This window comes from Blennius ocellaris, assembly GCF_963422515.1.
Source record: "Blennius ocellaris genome assembly, chromosome: 3".
NCBI classification, from domain to species: Eukaryota; Metazoa; Chordata; class Actinopteri; order Blenniiformes; family Blenniidae; genus Blennius; species Blennius ocellaris.
This window is the reverse complement of record NC_137652.1, coordinates 488,786-512,589: the sequence shown is the minus strand read 5'-3', so window position 1 is coordinate 512,589 and position 23,804 is coordinate 488,786. Positions and strand designations below refer to the sequence as shown.

The 23,804-nt window shown below is 50.0% G+C and overlaps 1 protein-coding gene across 1 annotated transcript in view; it reads right to left on the bottom strand.

Moving 5' to 3' along the window:
- The window catches only part of LOC308149120 (teneurin-3-like), a gene marked incomplete at its 5' end in the record, with an annotated part of 143,922 nt that overhangs the window by 32,534 nt on the left and 87,584 nt on the right, over positions 1-23,804 (bottom strand). Inside the window, 4 exon segments of the mRNA XM_080520782.1 lie at positions 4,643-4,707; positions 5,594-5,767; positions 16,345-16,571; positions 16,573-16,613. Of these exon segments, the coding sequence (XP_080376908.1) occupies positions 4,643-4,707; positions 5,594-5,767; positions 16,345-16,571; positions 16,573-16,613 (507 nt within the window).

The window sequence follows — 23,804 nt, the reverse complement described above, 5'->3', positions numbered from 1 at the left end:
TGTGTCCACTGGAGAGACTGCTGGGGTGACGGGGGAAAGTGGTGGCCCCGGTCCTGTCCACAGTTTGGGGCCTGGAGCTCCAGGTTGTCCCCCTGCAGCAGGACAGTCCGTCTCCCACCTGCAGACTCGTCTCCAGCAGGACCCAGCCCGACGAGGACGCCGTCCTCCTCCTGGAGCCTTGAACAACACGAACCGCTGCACCACCGGCCTCAAAACACTGGGACAGAGCGCCCCCTGCAGGCGGGTTTGAAAAGGCTTCCGGTCCACTCTTGAAGTTTGTGTGTGGATTGGTAGAGTGGGAACAGAAAGACTGAGCAGAGCCTCGGGCGGCTGCAGGCTTCACCTCCACTGAAGTGGAAATCAGCTTTTTCCTGAGACGTTGGGCCAAAAGCAGCCCCCCCCCCCCCCCCCCCCCCCCCGGGCAGGTCTGGACTTACAAGTGCAAATGATGGTTACCTTGAAATGTTTAGCAAAGAGAGAGAGAAGCTGTCCGGCAGCCGCAGGAAACAAGGTCCGAGCTCCACAGAGCAAAGCAGCGTCAGTGGAAATCAGTTTCCTTGAAGTACTGAGTGAAATTCAGCTCCAGGAGAACAAAGTGCTTCCAGCAGGAGGCAGTGATTGACAGTAAATGAGCTTCTGGCTGGAAGTTTTCTGTGTCTGATGACGAAGAAGGACGAACTCGTTGATTCCAGCAGCAGAACGACACAAAGCTCTGCTTGAACAAGACGTCAGCGTGTCAGATCACCTGCACAGGAAGTTGTCTTTGTCTGTCTGAGAGGAAACACTGGAGCCCTGCTCAGGAAGCTAACAGTAGGAACACAGACGATCCGTGTTTCTACAGACGATCCGTGTTTCTACAGACGATCCGTGTTTCTACAGACGATCCGTGTTTCTACAGACGATCCGTGTTTCTACAGACGATCCGTGTTTCTACAGACGATCCGTGTTTCTACAGACGATCCGTGTTTCTACAGACGATCCGTGTTTCTACAGACGATCCGTGTTTCTACAGACCATTCGTGTTTCTACAGACGATCCGTGTTTCTACAGACGATCCGTGTTTCTACAGACGATCCGTGTTTCTACAGACGATCCGTGTTTCTACAGACGATCCGTGTTTCTACAGACGATCCGTGTTTCTACAGACGATCCGTGTTTCTACAGACCATCCGTGTTTCTACAGACGATCCGTGTTTCTACAGACGATCCGTGTTTCTACAGACCATCCGTGTTTCTACAGACGATCCGTGTTTCTACAGACGATCCGTGTTTCTACAGACGATTCGTGTTTCTACAGACGATCCGTGTTTCTACAGACGATCCGTGTTTCTACAGACGATCCGTGTTTCTACAGACGATCCGTGTTTCTACAGACCATTCGTGTTTCTACAGACGATCCGTGTTTCTACAGACGATCCGTGTTTCTACAGACGATCCGTGTTTCTACAGACGATTCGTGTTTCTACAGACGATCCGTGTTTCTACAGACGATCCGTGTTTCTACAGACGATCCGTGTTTCTACAGACGATCCGTGTTTCTACAGACGATCCGTGTTCCTACAGACGATTCGTGTTTCTACAGACGATTCGTGTTTCTACAGACGATTCGTGTTTCTACAGACGATCCGTGTTTCTACAGACGATCCGTGTTTCTACAGACGATTCGTGTTTCTACAGACGATCCGTGTTTCTACAGACGATCCGTGTTCCCACAGACGATCCGTGTTTCTACAGACGATTCGTGTTTCTACAGACGATCCGTGTTTCTACAGACGATCCGTGTTTCTACAGACGATCCGTGTTTCTACAGACGATTCGTGTTTCTACAGACGATCCGTGTTTCTACAGACGATTCGTGTTTCTACAGACGATTCGTGTTTCTACAGACGATCCGTGTTTCTACAGACGATCCGTGTTTCTACAGACGATCCGTGTTTCTACAGACGATTCGTGTTTCTACAGACGATCCGTGTTTCTACAGACGATTCGTGTTTCTACAGACGATTCGTGTTTCTACAGACGATCCGTGTTTCTACAGACGATCCGTGTTTCTACAGACGATCCGTGTTTCTACAGACGATTCGTGTTTCTACAGACGATCCGTGTTTCTACAGACGATTCGTGTTTCTACAGACGATCCGTGTTTCTACAGACGATCCGTGTTTCTACAGACGATCCGTGTTTCTACAGACGATCCGTGTTTCTACAGACGATCCGTGTTTCTACAGACGATTCCTGTTTGTAGTCTCTCCTGTTCCGGCGGAGAGCCGGTGTGCAGGGTTCTGAACCCAGAAGCAGACCAGGAGCCGGAACAGGTGCAATTGTCAGTGGGTTTTATTGTGAACCAGGACCTGGGAGACGAGGAGGAGGAGACTCCAGGAGGCAGAGTACGCAGGCGGGAGGACGGCCGCAGGGAGGTGCTGCACGGCGAGGAGGAGCGCAGCAGGGAGGTGCTGCACAAGGAGGAGGAGCGCAGCAGGGAGGTGCTGCACGGCGAGGAGGAGCGCAGCAGGGAGGTGCTGCACGGCGAGGAGGAGCGCAGCAGGGAGGTGCTGCACAAGGAGGAGGAGCGCAGCAGGGAGGTGCTGCACGGCGAGGAGGAGCGCAGCAGGGAGGTGCTGCACGGCGAGGAGGAGCGCAGCAGGGAGGTGCTGCACAAGGAGGAGGAGCGCAGCAGGGAGGAGCTGCACGGCGAGGAGGAGCGCAGCAGGGAGGTGCTGCACGGCGAGGAGGAGCGCAGCAGGGAGGTGCTGCACGGCGAGGAGGAGGAGCGCAGCAGGGAGGTGCTGCACGGCGAGGAGGCTGGCCGAGGAGCTGGTAGAGCCGTGGAATACCTTCACACATGTTCCTCTTACCAGAGACCCAATCTTGTGACCCGGACCTCCTCCTGCAGGGCTGAAGAGGAGGAGCAATCAACCAGTTGAGTTCCTGCAGGAGCGTCAGTGAGGAGGATCCGGTGCTGGAGGAGGTGCTGGAGGAGGTGTGGATCCTCACACTCTCCAACCCAGACTCATCTGACTGAAACTAAAGTTTAAAACGATCGACATACAAAGCCGCTCCGCGGTCATGAGGGCCTTCATCCTCTCCACACAGTAGATCACAGTAGATCACAGTAGATCACAGTAGATCACTGCCCCCTGGTGGTCTGGAGTGTAAACAGGATGTGAGTTTGAAGCGATTTTAATTCAATCTAAAAATAGCGTCTGTCACCTGAGAGGAGTTTGTGTGTGAACAAGAAGGAGAGCAAGCGAAGAACTATTCTCTCCATCCGTCTCACCTCCGCTTCACTTTACGTCCGTAAAACAAAAGCCAGTCGACCCGAGTCCGGAGAGCGAGGAGCATTCAGACGTGCTTCCATCAGTCCCACTGGACCTCGGCGCCCCCTGCTGGGGCAGCTTGGATTTCACACCAATGAAACGCCTTCATTGTCATGTACTTTAAAGCAACTTGGAAGGTTGTGGTGAGGAAAGGAAGACGGAGCCATCCTTTGTAGAAGAAAAGTCCTGGACCAGAAAAGAGGCGGTGGGACGAAGGAGGTGAAGAGATTCATTCAAAGTCATCCGACCCCCACCGGGTGGACGGAGACGCTTCCAGCGCCGAGGCCTGGAGCTCTATGGGCCTCAATTAGTCACAGTGTGTGTGTGTGTGAGTGTGTGTGTGTGTGTGTGTGTGTGTGTGTGTGTGTGTGTGTGTGTGTGTGTGTGTGTGTGTGTGTGTGTGTGTGTGTGTGTGTGTGTGTGTGAGTGTGTGTGTGTGCAGACATGCTGCTACAGGTTCGTGCTTCACGCAGCAGAGCTTCATTTCTCCGCTGCGGCACTCGGAGGAGCTGAACACACGTCAGCATCTCCACCAAACACCACCAGAGGGAAGATCTGGGGCTGCACAAAACACACAAATGCTATGAAATCCATATTTTGGTTCATTTCTGACATCCATGAATGTAATGTCCATCGAAGTCTGAAAATCAAAAATAGTCAATTCATTAAAAAGATGAGATTTTTTCCTTGATTAAAAAATACCCTTCAAATACATGAAATGGCATTAAAAGGTTAAAAACCCTGGAAATAATTCTGGTATTTGGTATTTTTGTAAAATAATAATTGAAAAAAATGAAAATAATAATGAAGGTTTGCACGAGGATCAAGAGGTGACAAAGATAAAAATGAAAACTTAAATATTTGTATGGTAGAAGTCTGTGCTCGATGTTCCCGTGTTGATTTAAAGGATTGAACCGCAGCCGTGAACGCCGACTCACTAATACGAGGCTCTGAGCTTTAGCATTAACATTTTCTCTCTGTCTGTTCTCACAGATCCACACACACACACACACACACACACACACACACACACACACACACACACACACACACACACACACACACACACACACACACACACACACACACACACACACACACACACACACACACACACACACACACACACACACACTGACATAATAACATACCAGACAACATATGATCCATGTCTGTTCTGGCCAATGTTTTTCTTGGGTACGTGTATGTGTCAATCATACTGTGTGTGTGTGTGTGTGTGTGTGTGTGTGTGTGTGTGTGTGTGTGTGTGTGTGTGTGTGTGTGTGTGTGTGTGTGTGTGTGTGTGTGTGTGTGTGTGTTCTTACCTATGCAGTAGCAGAGCAGCACAGACAGCAGTACAGACAGTCCCACAGCACTCAGAGCCGTACACCTGAAGAACAGAGAGGTGTTGGTCTGGAGCTTCACTTCCTGATGGAGCTGAAGGTGGAGCTGGAGCCACGCAGTAATAAGTGTGTGTGTGTGTGTGTGTGTGTGTGTGTGTGTGTGTGTGTGTGTGTGTGTGTGTGTGTGTGTGTGTGTGTGTGTGTGTGTGTGTGTGTGTGTGTGTGTGTGTGTGTGTGTGTGTGTGAGAGAGAGAGAGAGGTTTAATACTGCAGCTTCACACACACTCTGAAAACCGTGAAGCTTCATTCCCACATCAGCTGAACTCAGCAGGAACAGTCCTGGTGTAGAGCCTGGAAGTGGACCTGGACCAGAACCTGGACCTGGACCACAACCTGGACCTGGACCTGGACCAGAACCTGGGCTAGAGACCCCTGGCTGTTGCTCCAGCAGGGTGTTGTTACCACGGCTGCCGCTCTGCACCGACTGATGACCAGCCATGATGGCAGGAAGCAACACGCTCCAGCCGGGGGGGGGGGGGCTGGAGGCTCCGCCCCCCTGGCGCTCTGGCTGTCCTCCCTGGGGGGGGGGGCCCTATCTCACTGAGGGTCATGGACATGTGAGGGGTCTGACATCTTGTTTGAGTTTGACGAATCAACTGATCCCGTCGCTCCGACAGTTTGAGGGAAAATGAATCGTCACTAAAAACCACATCATGACGCTGCACTTATTTCCTGCTGACTCACATGGAACCACATCATGACGCTGCACTTATTTCCTGCTGACTCACATGGAACCACATTTTCATGGATTCATTCTTTCCTGGACGAAAAACAAAAGCAACATTTTGGAGTTGTGAATGTTTCTAGAAAATATTTCATGTCATGTGACCCCCCCCCCCCCCCCCCCCCCCCAGTCATGTGACCCCCCCTCACCTCCACGAGCAGTACTTGGAGGACTTCTTGAACTTGAAGGCGGACCGGGACAGGGTGTTCCTGGGCAGCGGCCTGGTGGGGGGCGAGTACACAGAACCTGTGGCCATGGTGTAGCCGGGGGTGGCGCTGGAGAACAGGGGGGTGGTGCCGGTACCGGTCTTGAAGAGGAAGTGCCTGCAGAGGGACAGGAAGCAGAACCAAGAACCAAACGTCAGAGCAGCTCAGAACCACAACCACAACCAGAACCAGAACCAGAACCACATCCAGAACCACTTCCAGAACCACAACCACAACCAGAACCACGACAAGAACCAGAACCACAACCACAACCAGAACCAGAACCAGAACCACAACCAGCAGCTCAGAACCACCAGCTATGTGATGACAGTCATCCTGTTAGTAAGATGAGGGTGTCAGCAGGTGAGGGTGTCAGGTGAGGGTGTCAGGTGAGGGTGTCAACAGGTGAGGGTGTCAACAGGTGAGGGTGTCAGGTGAGGGTGTCAACAGGTGAGGGTGTCAGGTGAGGGTGTCAGGTGAGGGTGTCAACAGGTGAGGGTGTCAGGTGAGGGTGTCAACAGGTGAGGGTGTCAGCGGGTGAGGGTGTCAGGTGAGGGTGTCAACAGGTGAGGGTGTCAGCGGGTGAGGGTGTCAGGTGAGGGTGTCAGGTGAGGGTGTCAACAGGTGAGGGTGTCAACAGGTGAGGGTGTCAACAGGTGAGGGTGTCAGGTGAGGGTGTCAACAGGTGAGGGTGTCAGGTGAGGGTGTCAGGTGAGGGTGTCAACAGGTGAGGGTGTCAGGTGAGGGTGTCAACAGGTGAGGGTGTCAGCGGGTGAGGGTGTCAGGTGAGGGTGTCAACAGGTGAGGGTGTCAGCGGGTGAGGGTGTCAGGTGAGGGTGTCAGGTGAGGGTGTCAACAGGTGAGGGTGTCAACAGGTGAGGGTGTCAACAGGTGAGGGTGTCAGGTGAGGGTGTCAACAGGTGAGGGTGTCAGGTGAGGGTGTCAGGTGAGGGTGTCAACAGGTGAGGGTGTCAGGTGAGGGTGTCAACAGGTGAGGGTGTCAGCAGGTGAGGGTGTCAACAGGTGAGGGTGTCAGGTGAGGGTGTCAGGTGAGGGTGTCAGGTGAGGGTGTCAGCGGGTGAGGGTGTCAGGTGAGGGTGTCAACAGGTGAGGGTGTCAACAGGTGAGGGTGTCAGGTGAGGGTGTCAACAGGTGAGGGTGTCAGGTGAGGGTGTCAGGTGAGGGTGTCAACAGGTGAGGGTGTCAGGTGAGGGTGTCAACAGGTGAGGGTGTCAGCAGGTGAGGGTGTCAGGTGAGGGTGTCAACAGGTGAGGGTGTCAGCAGGTGAGGGTGTCAGGTGAGGGTGTCAACAGGTGAGGGTGTCAACAGGTGAGGGTGTCAGCAGGTGAGGGTGTCAGGTGAGGGTGTCAGCGGGTGAGGGTGTCAGGTGAGGGTGTCAGGTGAGGGTGTCAACAGGTGAGGGTGTCAGGTGAGGGTGTCAACAGGTGAGGGTGTCAGCAGGTGAGGGTGTCAGGTGAGGGTGTCAACAGGTGAGGGTGTCAACAGGTGAGGGTGTCAGGTGAGGGTGTCAGCAGGTGAGGGTGTCAACAGGTGAGGGTGTCAGGTGAGGGTGTCAGCGGGTGAGGGTGTCAGCAGGTGAGGGTGTCAGGTGAGGGTGTCAACAGGTTCGGGTGTCAGGTGAGGGTGTCAACAGGTGAGGGTGTCAGGTGAGGGTGTCAGGTGAGGGTGTCAACAGGTGAAGGTGTCAGGTGAGGGTGTCAACAGGTGAGGGTGTCAGGTGAGGGTGTCAGGTGAGGGTGTCAACAGGTGAGGGTGTCAGGCGAGGGTGTCAACAGGTGAGGGTGTCAGGTGAGGGTGTCAGCAGGTGAGGGTGTCAGCAGGTGAGGGTGTCAAGTGAGGGTGTCAACAGGTGAGGGTGTCAGCAGGTGAGGGTGTCAGGTGAGGGTGTCAACAGGTGAGGGTGTCAGCAGGTGAGGGTGTCAGCAGGTGAGGGTGTCAGGTGAGGGTGTCAACAGGTGAGGGTGTCAGGTGAGGGTGTCAGCAGGTGAGGGTGTCAGCAGGTGAGGGTGTCAGGTGAGGGTGTCAACAGGTGAGGGTGTCAGCAGGTGAGGGTGTCAGGTGAGGGTGTCAGCAGGTGAGGGTGTCAGCAGGTGAGGGTGTCAAGTGAGGGTGTCAACAGGTGAGGGTGTCAGGTGAGGGTGTCAGCAGGTGAGGGTGTCAGCAGGTGAGGGTGTCAGGTGAGGGTGTCAACAGGTGAGGGTGTCAGGTGAGGGTGTCAACAGGTGAGGGTGTCAGCAGGTGAGGGTGTCAGCAGGTGAGGGTGTCAGGTGAGGGTGTCAACAGGTGAGGGTGTCAGGTAAGGGTGTCAGCAGGTGAGGGTGTCAGCAGGTGAGGGTGTCAGGTGAGGGTGTCAACAGGTGAGGGTGTCAGCAGGTGAGGGTGTCAACAGGTGAGGGTGTCAGCAGGTGAGGGTGTCAGCAGGTGAGGGTGTCAGCAGGTGAGGGTGTCAGCAGGTGAGGGTGTCAGGTGAGGGTGTCAGGTGAGGGTGTCAGGTGAGGGTGAGCTTTGTCCTGGTGGCCCTCCCTGACAGAGCTCAGTGTCAGACGACACCACCCCCTGACGTAGTAAACGCCGTCTTGTTCCTTAGCGACGCTGAAGATTGAAGCCAAGAGACGAGACGCTTCACAACGTGTCCCCCTGCTGGCGGCGTCTGGGAACTGCAAGTACTGTTTCCTGATTATACTGCATGTGCTGAACAGCGTCTGTCTACGACTCCTACTGAGCATAGTAGCGTATCCATAGTAACCGTGTGTGTGTGTGTGTGTGTGTGTGTGTGTGTGTGTGTGTGTGTGTGTGTGTGTGTGTGTGTGTGTGTGTGTGTGTGTGTGTGTGTGTGTGTGTGTGTGTGTGTGTGTGTGTGTGTGGAGTGTTTGGAAGCAGGAAGTGTGTGTATCTGGAATAAAACAACATAATCAAAGTTACAGAAGGACTGAATGATGGTCCAGGAGAATAACATGTCAGAATGAATGAACTGTGTCAGAACAACGTTCCTCAGAACAACGTTCTTCCAGCAACGTTCCTCAGAACAACGTTCTTCCAACGACGTTCCTCAGAACAACGTTCCTCAGAACAACGTTCTTCCAGCAACGTTCCTCAGAACAACGTTCTTCCAGCAACGTTCCTCAGAACAACGTTCCTCAGAACAACGTTCTTCCAGCAACGTTCCTCAGAACAACGTTCTTCCAGCAACGTTCCTCAGAACAACGTTCTTCCAACAACGTTCCTCAGAACAACGTTCTTCCAGCAACGTTCCTCAGAACAACGTTCTTCCAGCAACGTTCCTCAGAACAACGTTCTTCCAACGACGTTCCTCAGAACAACGTTCCTCAGAACAACGTTCTTCCAGCAACGTTCCTCAGAACAACGTTCTTCCAGCAACGTTCCTCAGAACAACGTTCTTCCAACAACGTTCCTCAGAACAACGTTCTTCCAGCAACGTTCCTCAGAACAACGTTCTTCCAGCAACGTTCCTCAGAACAACGTTCTTCCAACAACGTTCCTCAGAACAACGTTCTTCCAGCAACGTTCCTCAGAACAACGTTCTTCCAACAACGTTCCTCAGAACAACGTTCTTCCAGCAACGTTCCTCAGAACAACGTTCTTCCAACAACGTTCCTCAGAACAACGTTCTTCCAGCAACGTTCCTCAGAACAACGTTCCTCAGAACAACGTTCTTCCAGCAACGTTCCTCAGAACAACGTTATTCTGAGGGAATAATGAACTGTAAAGAGTAGGTTCTACCGGTTCTACCGGTTCCCACTTCCAAACAGACTGCTTTTCTTTGGATGTGGAACTTCCACGCCGACACATACATGTAGGGCTGCTGCAGTAATTACCAAGGTCACAACGTCTAATTAATGAGGGGCGGAGAACCAGCAGCTGTAATTACAAGCAGACGAGTCTAACGAGGCTGTGATTAACAATTAAAGCTCTTAGAACCAGAAGCCTTCAATTAACAGAGGCTGGAGGTGAGAGGAACCTCTTGATGGAACTCCTGGTTCTGCTGGACGTCTGGTTCTGCTGGGGGCCTGGTTCTGCTGGAGGTCTGGTTCTGCTGGAGGTCTGGTTCTGCTGGGGCCTGGTTCTGCTGGAGGTCTGGTTGTGCTGGAGGTCTGGTTCTGCTGGAGGCCTGGTTCTGCTGGGGGCCTGGTTCTGCTGGAGGTCTGACTCTACTGGAGGCCTGGTTCTGCTGGAGGTCTGGTTCTGCTGGAGGTCTGGTTCTGCTGGGGCCTGGTTCTGCTGGTCGTGGTTTCTCAACGTTCAGACGTTTGGTTCGGGTTCAGGACTCAGAAGAGAAAAGATCCAAACATTGTGACGGTTGATTGAAGTGAATCTTCCAAAGAGACTCTGACCGACAGTTATTAGGATTTTACAGCTTTTTCTTTGGATGGTGAATATTCCCGTCTCTGAACTCTGACTGTTCGCTCAATCTGCTCTAATTCAATACATAAAGACATTATTCAATAATTACTTGAATATGTCATTAATTCATTGGAATTACATCCATGAATGTATCATTGAATCATTGAAAGACCAATTCATTTCATGTCATTACTTCAGGATTTCCACTGGGGGGCGCTAGAGGTTCCATTCTGAGTCCCGTCCCTGGTGCGGCACACGAACACGTCCCTGGAGCAACATGGAACTCACTTGAGTTCCCAGTGTCTTGGTAGGTTTGAATTCTTTATTTAATAAAACTGTATGAGTGGCCGACAGAAGCCCAGGTGAAGTTCTGCTTTGTGGCGGTGGAACTGGTCAGTGGTGCTCGAGTTCCCTCTCAATCGTCTCACTGATCCAGAGAACCTTCCTGCAGATCCTCCGGAACGGAACCTCGTGTTCTCAAACGCTTGACTGGGTCAGCGTTAGCCCCGCCCACTGACTCTGATTGGTCAGTCTGACAGATGAAATTAATGCATGAAGCAACAGTGAAACCTCCAGTGAAACCTCCAGTGAAACCTCCAGTGAAACATACAGTGAAACATACAGTGAAACATACAGTGAAACTTCCAGTGAAACGCCGAGTCAAACGTGTCCAGTGAAACGTGTCGAGTGAAGTTTCCAGTGAAACTGGCAGTGGAACTTCCAGTGAAACGTCCAGTTAAACTTCCAGTGAAACGTCCAGTGAACCATCCAGTGAGACTTGCAGCGGAACTTAAAGTCAAACTTCCAGTGAAACGTGTTCCAGTGAAACTTCCAGTGAAGTTTCCAGTGAAACTGGCAGTGGAACTTCCAGTGAAATGTCCAGTTCAACTTCCGGTGAAGTTTCCAGTGAAACGTCCAGTTAAACTTCCGGCGAAGTTTCCAGTGAAACATCCAGTTAAACTTCCAGTGAAGTTTCCAGTTAAACTTCCAGTGAAGTTTCCAGTGAAACGTCCAGTGAAGTTTCCAGTGAACCATCCAGTGAAACTTGCAGTGGAACATCCAGTGAAACGTCGAGTGAAGAGCTGCAGTCAGTGGATTGAAACACGAGGAATCTGGAGACCAGTGAGTTTTTAATGGACTTTTCTGGAGCAGCGAACGTCTTTTTATCAATTCAGCAACTCCTGGTGATTTACTCTTCTGGCGCTACACACACACACACACACACACACACACACACACACACACACACACACACACACACACACACACACACACACACACACACACACACACACACACACACACACACAGCTCTGCTGTGTGCATCAACTGAAGCACACTGTAAGAAGCTTGATTTTGTCTTTTCTTAGTTTTATTTGCAGTTTATTTGAATTCACAGTTCACTTGAACAAGGAAAAGTAAATTCATGCTCACAGCCTCAGTGACGACTGGATTCATGATGTTGTGATAATAAGAGGCGGTTTGACACCTGCTGGAGCTTCACTGACACATTTTAAATCCAACATTCAAACATCTTATTGAACCAGGCATGTTTTAATTAATTAATCATTAATAATGATTATATATATATATATAATATATATATATATATATATATATTATATATATATATATATATATATATATATATATAATGTCTCATGAGGCCCAGAACGAAGAGAGTAAATGGAAAAGCTCTCATCTCGCAGCACAATGACAAATCTGCAGTTTGAAAAGTACAACAATGTCAACATGGTTTTCGAGAGACAACACTGCTGCTATTTCATGCGGATGCACAGAAAAACTAAACGGAATCAAACATAATTTGTATTTTTTACTATGACTCCAAAACAATGAAGGTAAAGTTTCTTATATAAAGTAATTATGAAGTTGATTCTTTTAGGCATTCATTCAAAAAAAGACCAATTGTAATTTGAGTACTGTAATTTCAAGACTTCGAATGTGAATGAGAACATGTCATACATATATATATATATATATATATATATAGATCTGTATAATTATGTCAATTATAATATTGATAATAATTATGTTGTAATGCCTGTAATATATATATATTAAATATAGGCAAAAGGTTTCCCATTCAGCACATTGGCCCGGCTTAATTGAGTTTCTTCATTTAAAGTCGTCTGGATGGAGAATTTCTCCCCAATGTTTTTTTTCATATTTTCATATTTTTATCAGAAACCTCTGGTTGATTGTGGTCGGAGCTGAACTCCGCTGAACTCTGGACAAACTCCAGACGTCTCTTCCGTTTGAAACACACACAATCTACGGACTAAATGTGCTGTAATCAAATATATAAATAATTACACCATTATGTAATTTATTAATTGTGTCATTGATGAATTAAAACGGGAATTGAATGTTATTGTGCCATTAAATGTGTTTTTAACATTTACGTTTAACATTACGTGTTTTAATGAATTAATCAGACATTTAATTATTTATTGGTGTGTTTATTTAATTTGGACACATTTAGATCATGAAATAATTAATTAAATACTGAAATAATTGTATGTTTTTTTTCCATAAAACATATTGGTATTTTAATGAATTGATGACACATTTAATGACACATTTATATATTTAATTCAAATGTTATGTTTATTTATTAACAGGATCACCCTTGAGGTGCAACATCTCATTTGGAAATGGTCTCAAAACAAAGAATAATAGAATAATAACGGGAATAATAAAATGTAATATTAAAAAAGATTAATAATAATTTAAACCAACATATAATAATGACTAATTAATTAATAGTAATTAATGACACATTTAATGGCACGTTTATATATTTAATTAAATGTTATGTTTATTTATTAACAGGATCACCCTTGAGGTGCAACATCTCATTTGCAAATGGTCTCAAAACAAAGAATAATAGAATTAAATATTAAAAAAGATTAATAATAATTTAAACCAATATATAATAATGACTAATTAATTTTGTAGTAATTAATGCCACATTTAATGACATATTTAATGGTGTATTTATTTCTTGGTTTTGGCGACACTTCGTCCTCCACAGGAATCTGCGGCGCTGCAGGTTGGAGGCCTGAACGTGTTTTCCGGGTGTTTGGGTGAGTCGATGACAGCGGAGCGGCGGAGGAAGATCAGCGAGCGGAAAATGAGAATAAGCGCCGGCGTTTAGCAGCGAGCAGCGAGTCGCCAGCCAGAACTAATCGGGCTGCACGTGACCATCTGCATCTACATCACATTAGCACTGTGTGTGAGTGTGTGTGTGTGTGAGTGAGTGTGTGTGAGTGTGTGTGTGAGTGTGTGTGTGTGAGTGTGTGTGTGTGAGTGTGAGTGTGTGCGTGCGTGTGTGTGTTTTACAGGTTAAGGGGGCCGTAGCTAACATGTTGATGGTAGGTGTTGCCTTACGCTGTGGCCTACCAGTTGCCGTGACAACAACTTGCTCCATACATTCCCACACACACACAAATAATACACACACACAATATATAATAGCTGCCCACCTCGCTGTGTGTGCGTGTGCGTGTGCGTGTGCGTGTGTGTGTGTGTGTGTGTGTGTGTGTGTGTGTGTGTGTGTGTGTGTGTGTGTGTGTGTTGGTGAAGGACTTTTTAATTTGCATTCTTTTCTTCTTTTAATTGGTCTTTCCCTCCCGGTGTGTGTGTGAAGTCCCACACACACACTGCAGGTTGTGTGTTGTTACTGTCAGTGTGTGTGTGAAGTCCCACACACACACTGCCAGTACCAACACACACTGCAGGTTGTGTGTGAACGTTGGGGTTTAATTGGCTCATTGATCTGTTGATCAGAGACTTCGGCTGCAGGAGACCAGTTCCTGTTTAGAAAGTGTTGGAAGGGGTCGTGACCTTACCTTACCTTACCCTTCCTGTGCAGGACTGACCTGTTGTTTGGTGAGTTAAAGCACAACAGAAGTGTTTGTTGTGTACTGCAGCTCCAGCCATGCTAACTAGCTTAGCCTTCCTGTAATCCTAAATGATAGAACGTTTCCTCAGGTGTTCCTCAGCCTCTGAAGCCCTTCTGGTCTGAGTCTTTACAAAGGAGTCGAGGGGAACAAAATCACCACACCTAGCACTGCTAACGGCTACGCTGCTTTGTCACAGTTTGACTCTGATGCTGAGAAATTCATCTAGAAATGCACCTAGCACCTAGCACCTAGCACATACCACCTAGCACCCAGCACCCAGCACATAGCACATAGCACCTAGCACATAGCACCCAGCACATAGCACCCAGCACATAGCACCCAGCACATAGCACATAGCACCTAGCACATACCACCTAGCACCCAGCACATAGCACCCAGCACATAGCACCTAGCACATAGCACATAGCACCTAGCACATAGCATATAGCACCTAGCACATACCACCTAGCACATAGCACCTAGCACATACCACCTAGCACATAGCACATAGCACCTAGCACATACCACCTAGCACCCAGCACCCAGCACCTAGCACATAGCACCCAGCACATAGCACCCAGCACATAGCACATAGCACCTAGCACATACCACCTAGCACCCAGCACATAGCACATAGCACCTAGCACATACCACCTAGCACCCAGCACCCAGCACATAGCACCTAGCACATAGCACATAGCACCTAGCACATAGCATATAGCACCTAGCACATACCACCTAGCACATAGCACCTAGCACATACCACCTAGCACATACCACCTAGCACCTAGCACATACCACCTAGCACATAGCACCTAGCACATAGCACATACCACCTAGCACATAGCACCTAGCACCTAGCACATAGCACCTAGCACGTACCACCTAGCACATAGCACCTAGCACATAGCACATACCACCTAGCACATAGCACCTAGCACATAGCACCTAGCACATAGCACATAGCACATACCACCTAGCACATAGCACATAGCACCTAGCACATAGCACCTAGCACCTAGCACATACCACCTAGCACATAGCACCTAGCACCTAGCACATAGCACCTAGCACATAGCACCTAGCACATACCACCTAGCACATAGCACCTAGCACCTAGCACCTAGCACATAGCACCTAGCACATACCACCTAGCACATAGCACATAGCACCTAGCACATAGCACCTAGCACATACCACCTAGCACATAGCACCTAGCACCTAGCACCTAGCACATAGCACCTAGCACATACCACCTAGCACATAGCACATAGCACCTAGCACCTAGCACCTAGCACATAGCACTAGCTGATTGGATCGATGAGTGACTGATTGATCACGAAGACAAAACTTCAGTACTTCATCTTATTTGTTCTCAGTGAAAAAAGAGAAGAAGAGCATCTCAGGAGACCCATGTGGACACAGTGGACATGGAGGACACGGTGGACATAGTGGACATGGAGGACACGGTGGACACGTTAGACATGGAGGACACAGTGGACACATTGGACACCGTGGACACTGTGGAACAGTTGTCTGGTTTCTGGTGTCACTGTTTTCACAGAAAATCGTCTCAGTGTGACGGAGTGACGTCCACACATGCTGACCTCACACAACAGGTGTGTGTGTGTGTGTGTGTGTGTGTGTGTGTGTGTGTGTGTGTGTGTGTGTGTGTGTGTGTGTGTGTGTGTGTGTGTGTGTGTAGCTGTCAGTGTGAGGATTAGCACCTCTGAATGAGGACATTGACGCCCTCGTCTCACCAGAGGAACAATAAACTCAAACCCTCCGACAATCATCTGGACTCAAGAATCGTTTTAAATCAACCTTGATGTTTTACATGAAATCTTTCCTGTTTGGGGCCACGAGGACCCGCAGGACCCGCAGGACCCGCAGGACCCGCAGGACCTGCAGGACCCGCAGGAGCTGCAGGACCCGCAGGACCCGCAGGAGCCGCAGGACCCGCAGGACCCGCAGGACCCGCAGGAGCTGCAGGACAGCCGCCGTCGCTCTGCCATTACAGCTGCACCGTGCAGCGCCACACCAGGCCAGGCCAGACCAGACCAGGCCACGCCAGGCCACACCAGGCCACACCAGGCCAGACCAGACCACGCCAGGCCACGCCAGGCCAGACCAGACCAGGCCACGCCAGGCCAGGCAGCATCACGCTTCCTCAAACCACCGGAGAAGCACCTGGTCTCTCTGCTGACTGCTGCTCAGCACACAACCCATCCTCCACCACACACACACACACACACACACACACACACACACACACACACACACACACACACACACACACACACACACACACACACACACACACACACACACACACACACACACACACACACACACACACACACAGGGGTACCAGGCTGTCCTCACCTGGTCTCCAGAGGCACATTGCTTCCCAGCACCCAGCTGTCTTGCAGCGGGACGCTCTCAGGGGGCGTGGTCTGCAGCTCGGCTGGTGATTGGCCGGCCACAGGGGCCGGGCTTCCAGTAGGAGGGGTTAGCTGCCGTGTGGAGTTGAGGGTGTGTCCGACGTGGTGGGTGGAGCCCAGAGCCTGGTTCAACGCCGTCACCGAGGGCTGCTGGCGGTGAGGGGGGGGGGGCGGGGGGCAGCGAGGAGCCGTGGTGGTTGGAGGGTTGTTCTGTGGACAGGAAGCACATCCATGGTGAGGGGACAGACCAGGACCAGGAGACTGACTAGAGACCAGAGGACCACAAGAGACCAGGGAACGAGTCTGATCGTAACATGCTAGGCTCCGCCCATCTGAGGCTGACCTGTCCTGTTCCAGAGCTGCTGGGTTAGGGTTACGGATCGTCACGTTATGGGTCGTCACGTTACGGATCGTTACGTTACAGATCATTACGTTACGGATCATTACGTTACATTACGGATCGTTACGTTACGGATCGCTACGTTACAGATCGTTACGTTACGGATCGCTACGTTACGAATCGTTACATTACGGATCATTACATTACGGATCGTCATGTTACGGGTCGTTACATTACAGATCTTTACGTTACGGATCGTTACGTTACGGATCGTTACGTTACGGATCGCTACGTTACGGATCGTTACGTTACGGATCGCTACGTTACGGATCGCTACGTTACGGATCGCTACGTTACAGATCGTTATATTACGGATCGTCATGTTATGGGTCGTTACGGATCGTCACGTTACGGATCGCTACGTTACGGATCGCTACGTTACGGATCGCTACGTTACGGATCGTTACGTTACAGATCGTTATATTACGGATCGTCACGTTACGGGTCGTTACGTTATGGATCGTTACATTACGGATCGTTACGTTATGGATCGTTATATTACGGATCGTTACGTTACGGATCGTTACGTTACAGATGTTGCATTACGGATCGTTACGTTACGGATCGTCATGTTACAGATCGTTACGTTACGGGTCATTACATGACAGAGCGTCACGTTACGGATCGTTACATTACAGATCGTTACGTTACAGATCGTTACGTTACGGATTGTTACGTTACAGATCGTTACGTTACGGATTGTTACGTTACGGGTCGTTACGTTACGGATCGTTATATTACGGATCGTTACGTTACGGATCGTTACGTTACAGATCGTTATATTACGGATCGTCACGTTACGGGTCGTTACGTTATGGATCGTTACATTACGGATCGTTACGTTATGGATCGTTATATTACGGATCGTTACGTTACGGATCGTTACGTTACAGATGTTGCGTTACGGATCGTTACGTTACGGATCGTCATGTTACAGATCGTTACGTTACGGGTCATTACATGACAGAGCGTCACGTTACGGATCGTTACATTACAGATCGTTACGTTACAGATCGTTACGTTACGGATTGTTACGTTACGGGTCGTTACGTTACGGATCGTTACATTACAGATCGTCACGTTACGGATCGTCACGTTACGGATCGTTACGTTATGGATCATTATGGAACGACATAACTTCCAGTGTTGCGAGATTGAAAAGCCAGGAGACCAGAGAGGACGCACCGTCAGCGTCCGTCCTCCCCGCCAGAGAGACGTCCATTATTACTCTCACATCAAAATTCATGAGGGGAAACGAGCAGCGCTCACAAGCAGTGGACACTACGCCTCAGTACACACAGTACTCTGTTTTCTCTATAAGCAGGAAAAACCTCCAGATTTAGAAAAGAGAGACGAGGGAGAGAGAGATCAGCAGTGAGGACGGAGAGAGAGAGAGAGAGAGAGAGAGAGAGAGAGAGAGATCAGCAGTGAGAACGGAGAGAGAGAGAGAGAGAGAGAGAAACAGAGAGAGAGAGAGAGAGAGACAGAGAGAGCGAGAGAGAGAGAGAGAGAGATCAGCAGCGAGAACGGAGAGAGAGAGAGAGAGAGAGAGAGACAGAGAGCGAGAGAGAGAGAGAGAGATCAGCAGCGAGGACGGAGAGAGAGAGGAGGACAAATGAAGGAATGCAAATCAAAGAAAACACCGAAGAGGATCGCTGGAGTGAAAAGACAGGAGGTAGCTGTCTGGAAGGGACGCGTCCGTCCCCAGACAGCGAGACGGGACGCGTCCGTCCCCAGACAGCGAGACGGGACGCGTCCGTCCCCAGACAGCGAGACGGGACGCGTCCGTCCCCAGACAGCGAGACGGGACGCGTCCGTCCCCTCCCCCCACACTGAAATAACACTGACAGGAAGAACTCTGAAAACTGAGAGTCTCAACTTCAACTCTTCAGCAGATCAGAATCACACGACACATAATAATAATAATAACAATAACAGCAACAGCAACAACAACAACAATAATAATAATAACAATAATAATAACACTAGTAATAACAATAATAATAATAACAATAATAATAATAATAATAATAATAATAATAATATAATAATGTGCTCCAGAGATGACTCAGACCAAACCATCACCTCCTCGTCTGACATGTTTGTTTCCTCGTTCATGAAGTGAATGAAACTGTATTTTACCCTGAAGAATCCATAAGTCAACACACAGTGAGGCCACACTAACAGCTGGCTGCCATTTCTTCTGCCAACATGGAAATAAATAAATAAATATGTAAATACGTAAATAAACAAACGAACAAATAAATAAATAACTCCTATTGGGGCACTGAGCGTCAATCAGCTTATTGGTGTTTTAATCAAATCAGTGTGTTTCCTGCAGCGCCGCAGTCGACCAGCTGTCCAACCTGCCGTCCTGCGCACGCCGCCGGGACACGCTCCATCTGCCGCGTGCGCCAGGACACGTCACTCTATTCACTGCTGGATCACTGAACCTCTGAACGCTGATGATCCGGCTTCATTTCCTGAGCCCAGATCAGAACAGCAGCCGAGCGCCGGCTCAGCCTCACCGCGGACGTTTCACTGCTCACACACTTACACTTGTATTTATGTCATTGATCCTGAGCATTCTTTATAATTCACTGCTTTGCTGTATTTCCAAGCCACTCGAGACCATGAGAAAATAATACTGTGTACCTCATATGTCTGTGCCTGCTACCGACACCACACACACACCAGGCTCAGTGGGAAAGGACTGTATTCAGATGCAGGAAGTAGAATGTCGCCACATGAATGTCAGAAATCTGTTTAGTCCCTCTTCAGTCTGTCTTCAGCTGAGGCGACTGAGAAGCTCTGACTCGTTCACTCTGCTTCCTGTGGCTTCGCTCGGTGACGACGTCGCCATGAGCAGCCTCACGTCTGGCAAACAAAAAGCTTCATGTTACAGATTTTGTATTGTTTTCCAAACAATCATTTCACTTTCCTTCTGGATTTCTGCAGATTAGAGCAGCAGGTGTTTCTTGCTGATGGAGGTGGAAACATCTGTATTGGATCCTACTGCTGCACGTGCTGTTTGTCTGGTCGGACCAGAGATCAGCTCTGGTCCAGGATCAGCAGTGTGACTGACCAGAGATCAGCTCTGGTCCGGGATCAGCAGTGTGACTGACCAGAGATCAGCTCTGGTCCGGGATCAGCAGTGTGACTGACCAGAGATCAGCTCTGGTCCGGGATCAGGAGTGTGACTGACCAGAGATCAGCTCTGGTCAGGATCAGCAGTGTGACTGACCAGAGATCAGCTCTGGTCCAGGATCAGGAGTGTGACTGACCAGAGATCAGCTCTGGTCCGGGATCAGGCTGTCAGTCACACTCCTGTGGAAAAACGATGAGGTAATCATATTAAGTTGTCTACTGAAAATGTAAATATTCAGACATCAAAGATTTAAAAATGAGCATCAGCTGATCAAACGTTTCTCTTTACAAAACTGCAGTGTGCAGTTGGAGAGGTTGTGAACCAGTGAGGCTGACCCCGCTTGCTGGTTTGATGACGTCATCCTGACATGGAGGCTCGGTGAACAAACACGGTCCAATCAGCTCCCAAGCAGCCAGCAGAGGGCGGCGCTCGCCCTGCCGCTTTAATGACGTCCCAGAGGGACACGGCGGTGAAGAAACAAGCCGTACGACGAGCTGACGCCATCAGGAGGAACAAAGCCTACAGAGGACGGGGAAGCAGCCGCACATGGCGGAGGATGCTAACGGCTAACGGTTCCACCACCGGAGTGACGGACTGACGGAGGCTCAGGGAACCGGCGTCCCGGTGGAGCAGCAAGGCGACGAGTCGCCGAGGGACTGAAGCCCCGCTGTAGCGCTCAGCAACACCGGCTTCCTCCGTCAGCTTCCCTCCACCTGCTGCGCCCTCATGAAGCCTGGCCAGCGTTTCCTCCGTCACTACTTTCAGCACCTGTTTCTCTGGATTGAAAGCTGATTTTCTTTTAAAGACCTGACCAACTGGGTGTGGATGCCATGAGCCAGAAGTGGTGGGGCGAGGCTCCAATGGCCCCGCCCACATCAGTCCGTCATCACCATGACCACTGGCTTCGCCTCGACAGACCAGGAACCTCCTACAACCACACGTCTGGAGGTCAGGACTTCCACCTCTCGCTCCTCGTACCTTTGCTGCTTGATTCGACCACAACCGTCACTTTGAGTTCATGATATTCACTTCCTGTTTACTGTATTCACGGCGTCAACAAGGAGAGAGAGTGGGTGTGACCTGGTGGTGGTTTGACAGTGGTGGACGGTGGTGGGACACTTTAAACACTGAACCGTCGGTCATCAGACTGTTCATGTGTGACGGAGCAGCGCAGGACTGACGGTTCAGTAAAGAAACTGTGTGGAGATTAAAAGATTAAATCCCACGTTAGACGCTACAGTAAAAACATGAAGCGTCCGTCAGGCTCAGAGGGATCGAGGTGACCTTGTCAAAGATGAATCTGCTCACTACACAACAGAAGACCTTAATCAGCATTCCAGTACGTTAGAGAACAGACAGTCTCATCTATACGATGGATCAACATGAGAGATTATCATGAGTCACAGAACCGTTCCTGCACCAACACACCCCCGATAGCAGAAGAGAGTCTTGGGAGGTTTTCTACACCTGCAGAGACTCAAGAGAATCAAGAGACTCCAGAGAATCAAGAGACTCAAGAGAATCAAGGGAATCAAGAGAATCAAGAGAATCAAGGGAATCCATTCCTCAGAGTCGCTCTGGTTCAGGTTCCACTGAGACTTCATGGCCAGACTGCAGACTGAACGTACCTGAGAACAATACAAGCAACGCTCAATGTCATTTCAACAACTCAACCCTACTTATGATCAAAGAACCGTGGTTGGAATACATTTCCTGGTACGACGCGAGGCCTTGAAAACCTGGTACCGGGGTCTGAACGGCCACCTGGTACCGGGTTCTGAACGACCACCTGGTACCGGGGTCTGAACGGCCACCTGGTACCGGGGTCTGAACGACCACCTGGTACCGGGGTCTGAACGACCACCTGGTACCGGGGTCTGAACGGCCACCTGGTACCGGGGTCTGAACGGCCACCTGGTACCGGGGTCTGAACGGCCACCTGGTTCCGGGGTCTGAACGGCCACCTGGTACCGGGGTCTGAACGGCCACCTGGTACCGGGGTCTGAACGACCACCTGGTACCGGGGTCTGAACGGCCACCTGGTACCGGGGTCTGAACGACCACCTGGTACCGGGGTCTGAACGGCCACCTGGTACCGGGGGTCTGAACGACCACCTGGTACCGGGGTCTGAATGACCACCTGGTACCGGGTTCTGAATGGCCACCTGGTACCGGGGTCTGAAAGGCCACCTGGTTCCGGGGTCTGAACGACCACCTGGTACCGGGGTCTGAACGACCACTTGGTACCGGGGTCTGAACGGCCACCTGGTACCGGGGTCTGAACGGCCACCTGGTACCGGGGTCTGAACGGCCACCTGGTACCGGGGTCTGAACGGCCACCTGGTACCGGGGGTCTGAAAGGCCACCTGGTACCGGGGTCTGAACGACCACCTGGTACCGGGGTCTGAACGGCCACCTGGTACCGGGGGTACCGGGGTCTGAACGGCCACCTGGTACCGGAGTCTGAATGACCACCTGGTACCGGGGTCTGAACGACCACCTGGTACCGGGGTCTGAATGACTTGCAGAGTTCAACCTGACGAGGACGAGGACAGTCTGGACGCCAGTAGAGCCAGAGGTCCGTCGTGTGGCTGCTCAGGTTGTGTAAAGTACGTAGACACATCGTGTCTGTGGCGAGAATCAGTGTCAGTCCAGAATTAATCAACATGAACAACAAACAGAACATTTAGAGAGAATCAACAAACAGAAGCGTCAAAAGTCCAAAGGTGTCAAACTTTCTGCCGGCGCTGGAGAGGATCATGTTGGAATCACAAACGGTCAAAAACAAATAAATGGAACAAGATAAGAACGAAAGCACAACTGAAGCCGGGGTCACAGTGTTAAACTCCACCGCTGCTGATCGGAAATTGAACAAGAGAAGAAGAAAAGAGGGTACAGAAGGAGCAGGAGATGACACAAGGAAGTCATTAAAAGTTTCACAAGCAGCAACAATGGCGAGGAGAGTTGAGAGGAGGTGGAGGAGAACAACACAAAGTGGAGAGCAGAGAAAGGAGGGGACAGAATAGATCCTGGAGAAAGTAAAGAGACTCATGGACTCGTGGAAAGAGGTCAGGACAGAGTGAAGACTCGTGTTTCCTGAAGCGTGGAAACTCATTCCACCTCTGGACTCCCAGCGAGGAGAGGGGAGACACGCCGCCTCTTCCCCCCGGCCACCAGCAGCCTTGCTGGGGCAAGGAGGTGGAGCGAGGCCCCCTGTGCTCCAGGACCCCCCGCTGGGGGACGAGAGGAGGAGGGACAAGAGACGAGGAGGGACAAGAGACGAGGAGTTTAAAGACGGGAGCTTTTAGTATCGTGAGGCAACAGAGATCATGAACAACAACCTGCCTGGTTTATTTTGACTCCAGACGGTTTTATCCCGGGAAGCTGCGCGAGGCTTCTGGAGGAACGCCGTGATGGAGGAAACATTAGACTTATATTTATATATATTTATATATTACACTTTTGCTTCCTCAAGGGAAGAAAGAGAAAAAAAAGAAAATAAAGCAAACTGCCAGCTTCAGGAAAACAGTGGACAATGTAGCACGAAGACATTTGTCCTCAGGCAGCATCGCCTCCTGCTGGTCTGAAGGACACACTACAGTGACTCAATACACCACCTTCTGGAATTAAGTGGTATTGCAGAGGGGAACAATACATTCACTGGTTGTTCAGCTTTGTGAACTGGAGACGGTTTTTCTTGCATCACAGCAAAAAGATCGATTTATGGCTGAGATTGATCGTTTTCAGCTGTTTGTAAGAGTCAGGGTGAGGGCTAGACACAAAATTAATATTAAGAAATTATTATTATTATTATTATTAAGAAATATTGAACGATCCATGTTGAGGGTGTGGC